Consider the following 6625-nt stretch of genomic DNA (forward strand, 5'->3'; position numbering starts at 1 on the left):
AAACTTTCGAATGGAACGAGCATGCGTACAACTCCAAACAGTATGATCAGAACAGAAATTTTCTGATCCAAGTCCTTGCAAATATGAAAAGGCTACAAGACAACAGACAAACATCTTTTGCTAGAATGCTAACCAAAGAAAAAACAAATAAAAATTCATGCCAGTCAAATCCGAAAAAGAATTAATGCTCAGATATCGATCATCCTAAAACCCAGCATTCAAGTGTCAATATCAACTCCTACAAGCCCAATTCATATCCAACCTCATCAACAACTCTACTTAGATGTCAACTGTTTCTTGTGAAACTTTATTGCTACTACAAGATGCATTAAATTGATAAAAGGTCATAGACCATACTCAGAAGGGCTTCATCGACGGGAAAATACACTGTTAACTTTTCCTAGAGCTATTAAAATTGAGCAGCCAGATTGAGACTGTCAAGAACACATAAGCAACAAAATATGAAGACAAACAAAAAGGATGACAATAAAGAGAAGATATAATTAACAATGTCAAAGAGAACCCAATTCAATTTCACCAAACATGATAAGTATAACAACACTAATATAGTAATAGATGTTCAAAACTTCTTTCCTAACAAAATTACATATTCTTAAAGAAAACCCAACACCGAATCAAAAACCGGGCATGCCCCATTTCCTCCTCAAACGAACTCTTCCAAAAATTAGCAATAGCAACAAGGAATGACCCTGATCAAGATCAATCCCCCTTCCTTCTGAAAGAGCAACCCTCGGTTAGCCTAGCACGCCCACCAGTCGGCTGGCACAGTACTGTCTGGCAATTTCCACACACCACCACAGTTTGGGAGTGACTGAACACTGTCGTTCTGCGTAAATTTATTCATTTCCTCTCAAAACTTATTCAATACCAACACCCAGTTTTTCATTTTACAAAAACATTAAATTAACACGAATCAACAACACTGATAATATGATTAACCATGTGATTCGATGAATTAAAGTAACAAACACAGTTTCAAGACAAAGAATTAACAACTTACATGTTAAAGCAACCCTGGCACTTCACATCCTGCACAGATTTAAACCATAATTTAATACAGACTAATTTATTAATATCAGAAAATGAAAATTTAAAAAAAATATAATATGATTACCATGAAAAAAGAGTTGGGAGATTGCACAAGACGCTTGAGCTTGTGCTTCCTCTTCTCAAGCTCAGCAGGAGGGTTGAGCAAATCGATGTCGTTTTGAAGAACCTGACCAAACCCAAGTTACGAGGAAAGGAGACCGTTAGAAAACCTTAAAAACTCCGAAACGAGCCAGATCGGAAAAATAGGTATTAGGGGGCTCTTACCATGTTGAATGGAGAGATAAGAATGCAAAGGAAGCAAAAACCCTAGAAACCTCTGCGGACAGCTCGAATGCCAGTAGAACGAAATGAGACGGTAAATAAGCTTAAGATGAATATAAAGGGTACGCTGAAAGATGTGGACCGTTTGATTGTGATGCAATTAGATCTCAGCCATTCATTTCGTCTTTCTCCAAGTGTCTAGGGCAACACTAATTTTAGGGGTATAATCGTCTATTAATTGGTATTTCGATCATTCTTCTTTCGTTTTGACCCCTTATAAATAGTTTCTTTTTTTTTTCCTGAATTTCATCCTACAAGTACCATGATGTTTGGCAGAACAAAGTGGGAGAGAAGAAAAAAACAAAGGAAAAGAAAGAAAAAAGAAAAGAGAGTGTTTTATTGTTGTCCGATTAACAAGTTTCTTCAAGGCATTCAACGATAAAACATTTGATGTAATTTAATGCAATCACAATGTGAGAAACCGGGTCAAGCCCAACCTTTCAAATGGTTTGGCATGACTTATGCAAATGAGTGGAGTTGCAGCCTATCAAGAATGAAGGTTCTACTAATTTTATCTTTCTTTAAATTAAGGGTTTTACATAGAGTCATAATTTATTTAGTTGGAAAAATAAGAAAAATTCAAAACTTGAAGTTAAATCTCTTATTGATGAGTTGAAATTGAAATTGTGCATCTTTTGAAAATAACTAAAAAATTACATTGCTTTGGTCCTAGATACAATTTAAGAAAATTACATGACTTTTATTCCTAGTTATAATCTAGAAATTGAAAATTACAAGAAAAAATATAATCTACTAACTCTTGATCTAAGTTTGGAGGCTAGGTTATAAAACGTGAACATGCTAGGCACCCATCTTTCTTAATGAAACTAGTTTTATAGATTTTGGTGGCTAATGATCATATCATATTATTCAAACAATTTATATAATCTAATAACATGTTATTATAGATTGAAATAAGCATTCAAGAGCATGGGAAAAACCCTATTCTAGGCATACAAACATGAATTGGGAAAAGAAATAAGGTGAAAAATTAACGGATGTCTTAAGAGCATTGATCTCGAAAATATTTTTAAAATCTTTTTATGGAAAAAGAAAAAAATAATTGATTTTTTGACAGCTTTTTATATTTTTCATAAAAGTTGTATCAAAACTTTCCTAAAATTTTCTATTAACAAATGACCAAAGAGTACCCATTAACCAAACCCATGAATTAAAACCCTAAAACAAGCAAAGACTAAGAACAACCTAGATCTAACATGCTAGCATTCAAGAGCAAGTGAAGAATTTGAAATAAAACATGCTTAAATCTAAAAGAAAATTTTTACAAAAAAAAGAAAAAAATAATTGATTTTTTGACAGCGTTTTATATTTTCCATAAAACTGGTATAAAAACTTTCCTAAAATAGTCTATTAACAAATGCCCAAAGAGCACCCATTAACCAAACCCTTAAATTAAAACCCTAAAACAAGCAAGACTAAGAACAACCTAGATCTAACATGCTAGCATTCAAGAACATGTGAAGAACTTGAAATAAAACATGCTTAAATCTAAAAGAAACTAGGGCATAATTGTCGACACCCTATTTTGCAACTCATACTTAACCTCACTTGCATTACTTTGCATATACCATCTCATGTCTTCAAGGCAAGACTGTAATTTTTGCCATCTAATCTCCAACTACTTTTCATAAAATAAATCTTGAAGACATAATGATCAAAACGACAATTCATGAGCATTAATCGAACCATTGGATTAAAAAGATATCAAAGGAATAAGTTTTCAAGGTAAGGTGCATTTGCATGAATTAAATCATAATCTCTTAATTTTAATGGTCTTGTAGTCTAGTTTAAATTAAATGATGTGTCATAATCCTCTTGGCTAAGGATAGAGTTTAAGGTAAGGTTGCATGCACCCAATTTAATCCGAAGTCAAAGCATTTATTAATTCTTGACAGAATAAACAAAAATTGATTAATTCGACAAGTAATTAAATAATTAAATTTTTTTTGGAATTAATTTGTTGGCCTTGAGAACCAAGAAAATCAAAAAAGGAAGTCAAAATTCGAAGGAAATCAAATCACAACTAGAAAGGAAAAGTTAAATACTTAAAGAGGTTTGGATAACCTTGTCTATCAAAAATGAATAAAAATTGGAATGGAAGCAATTGAAACCGAAAAGGAAAGGATCCAAAGAGGATCTAGACCAAGTGCCAATTGACACATGGACGGGAATCCCCAAATCTCCTTCCTTTTTTTCTTTAACTTGCTCTCCACTCAGTTTGAATTTGATCCTACATTTTTTTTTCCTTTAGAAACCTAATTTTACTGAGTCCCACATTACTTAGGGACTCATCCCTAGCTCCCCCACACCTAGTATAAATACCCTCATTTACCTACAATTTAACTCCGAAAATCCTCAAAACTTCCTACTAAACTAAGATCTCTCTCTCTCTCTCTCTCTCTCTCTCTCTCTCTCTCTCTTAGGTTAGTAGTAGGAAGGTGCACTTGATGTCTTGGACCAAAGGTCTCAATTCACTATAATGAATAGTTTGGACCTCTTGATCTCAGGCTACCAACTTTCTATTCACAAATCCCGCTCTAGATGAGCTTTCTTGCTTAGAGTGCTTAGGAGTTTTAATGCATGCAAATAAGGTTTTTGAATCTCTTGTTTTTTAGTTATGCCCTAAATTTAGATTCAAGCATGCTTTATTTTCTTGTTCTTATTTATACTATTATTTAAGGGTCTTTCCCTGTCTGAGTTCCTCATTTTTGTGGTTCTAAAATACCCTCATCGTATTCACTCACAAGTTTTTAACTAATGGGTAAATACATAAAATAAAACTCCCACTAACCCACGTATGCTTTGCCATTTTACAACCCCTCATCTTTCATTCTTCTTCAAATTAAACATATTCAGTTTCAACTTTAAATCATCTTCTTTCTTCTTCTGCTACTTTCAGATTTGGTTCTAAACAGCTTAAATCTCAATATTTTCTATAATTAAGTCAGCAATTGGATTTCCTATACAATTATTTAAAGGGCTTCCCTTGTTTGGGTTCCTTATTTTTGTGGTTTTAAAATACCCTTATCATATTTACTCACAATTTTTTAACTAACGGGCAAATACATAAAATAAAACCCCCACCAACCACGTATGCTTTACCATTTTAAACCCATCGTCTCTCATTTTTCTTCAAATTAAACATATTCAGTTACCGTACCAGTACGTGCAGCAGTCTAGTAACATCAATATTTCGTACCGGTTTAAATATCGGGCGTATAGGCCAATTTTGGATGTCTTAGTCAGTATTGGGCGTACCAGCTGAAACATGAATTTTTTTTATATATATATTTTTTTATGTTTTGTAATTTTTAAATTATTTTAAGGGAAAAACTACTATCTCAATCTCTCTTTCTCACAATCTCACACCGTCTCTCTCATTCTCTCAGTCTTTCAGTCTTTCTTTCTCTCACAGTCTCTCTTGGTCTTTCTTTCTCTCACAGTTCACGTAAATTTTAGATTTAGTTTCTCAAATCTCATCTAAGCCGAAGCTAGAAGTTGCAGAGCAAGTAAAATTTTGTATTTTGTTTTCTTAGTATGTAATGAAAAATTAAGCTTTCTGTTTTTTTTTTTTTTTAGTTGATGCTAAAGTCTAAACCCATGAATAATTTGTTCTGAATTGAGATAATATTCTATGGAAAACATTTATTATTATTATTATTATTATTATTATTATTATTATTATTATTATTATTATTATTTTTGTAAGTGCACAATTTGTACTCAGTCCAATCAATAGATGGACTCAAGCCCAAAGAGCCTTATATAATAAAATTTGTAGAGCGTGGGCTGAAACCTAGGTTTTATGGATATTGGACAACAAATAGATGGGCTAGATCGCCACTACCTACGCAATCAATGGATGAAAATAACGAAAATTCTCCTCGGACGTAATCCAAGGATCACTTATATTACCTTTCTTTCTTTAAACAAAAGATTCAAGGTAAAGATAATGTGTACAGTTGTTTCTCTATCTCTCTCTCTCTTTTTCCTTCTCCAATCCTCCTTTTTCTAATGCCTCTTTTTTTTCTTATATCCATTTTCTTCTCCCTTTCATCTTCCACGTGTAGCATAGATCACCCAATTAGATACTTGTCCCATCCACCACCTTCTTGAAGTCTTCAAACAATAGCTGGAAGGCTGTACATTATTGTTCAGAGGTCATTTCCCCATTAATACGGCTAGAGAGGTAGGTGCAGGGTCTTTAATGTGATGGTAACAACCTTTTTCCTTGATATTTCTTATACGTTCTTCCTCTCTATAACTGTGTGGAATATACCTTTACCCACTAAGCCTTCCAGAATCCTCTCCCCAAACATCATGACATGTCATATGATCTTCACTTGACTTAGCCGAGGAGATGCCTCTCCTTGGACAACCTCATCAACCTTTCTAGCAAGAGCTAGCTTGTGGGCCCAAAGGCTCTGCTCGGACAGGCTCACACCACCAAATCAGGCCCAAGGCCCAAATGCGTGTTTTGACCATTTTACCCCCCACAATAGCCCCTTAAAACTTCGTTTTTCTCCCAATCTGGGAAGGAAAATGAAGTTTTGACACAACACCACAACCTTCACACGCTCTTCAAATTAGCACGCATGAAAACATTATCTCGCCTCTTTCAAATCACTACTGACGCTTCGAAATCCACCAGACGCGCATTAATTGTTGTAGGTAACGCCCTATCCCCCACGTCCAAAGGTGTGATGCACATCCAATGGTTCGGGTCTTTCTCAAATTTTGGGCGGGATAACTCTCATTCAATGCCGCTTCCCATACGCCAAAACACCTAGGAAACCAAAATTCAACCTCTCACTTCAGAAATCAATCAAATCTCAAAATTTCTTATTTTCTCTCCTCTCAAGAAGCTCGCGAAGAATCGTCTACCTATTTCGCGTAAGTTCTCAATCTTTTAAGTTCATTTCTCCTCGGCTATTGTTCTCGGCCATTAATTACATCCTTCCCCTCTCTAAAATTTCACTCTTGCCCCCACCAAATGGATAGATCTAAGTGTCTAGTAGATACCGATGCCAGTATGGAGGGTTTTCGGGCTAAATATCGTATTCCTCAAAACGTAGGCTTAAGATATTGCTCCCCTGAAGCCATAGCTGACGATAGGGAAGAAGGAGAAGTTGTCATTCCCATCATCGCATTCTTAGAGGGTGGGATGACACTTCCCATGAAAAACGTAATCAGCGAATACCTTCGTAACCAT

At 34.7% G+C, this 6625-nt stretch overlaps 1 protein-coding gene across 1 annotated transcript; it reads right to left on the reverse strand.

The window, feature by feature from the left end:
* Nucleotides 1–481: 481 nt before the first annotated feature.
* LOC142627132 (small ribosomal subunit protein eS27y) lies at nucleotides 482–1740 on the reverse strand. Its single transcript, XM_075800932.1, has 4 exons — nucleotides 1336–1740; nucleotides 1136–1237; nucleotides 1022–1050; nucleotides 482–847 (listed from the first exon to the last, which is right to left on the reverse strand). The coding sequence occupies exons 1-4, from the start codon at nucleotides 1336–1338 to the stop codon at nucleotides 721–723; spliced, it is 261 nt and encodes an 86-aa protein (XP_075657047.1). The 5' UTR covers nucleotides 1339–1740; the 3' UTR covers nucleotides 482–720.
* Between the last annotated feature and the right edge of the window lie 4885 nt (nucleotides 1741–6625).

This window comes from Castanea sativa, chromosome 3 (assembly GCF_040712315.1).
Source record: "Castanea sativa cultivar Marrone di Chiusa Pesio chromosome 3, ASM4071231v1".
Taxonomy (NCBI): Eukaryota; Viridiplantae; Streptophyta; class Magnoliopsida; order Fagales; family Fagaceae; genus Castanea; species Castanea sativa.

Excerpts from the sequence above, each read along its gene's own strand:
- LOC142627132 (XM_075800932.1), bottom strand. Across the intron at positions 1,051-1,135 it reads CTCCCAACTCTTTTTTCATG|GATGTGAAGTGCCAGGGTTG; the intron begins GTAATCATATTA and ends AAATCTGTGCAG. Across the intron at positions 848-1,021 it reads TGCCAGGGTTGCTTTAACAT|AACGACAGTGTTCAGTCACT; the intron begins GTAAGTTGTTAA and ends AAATTTACGCAG.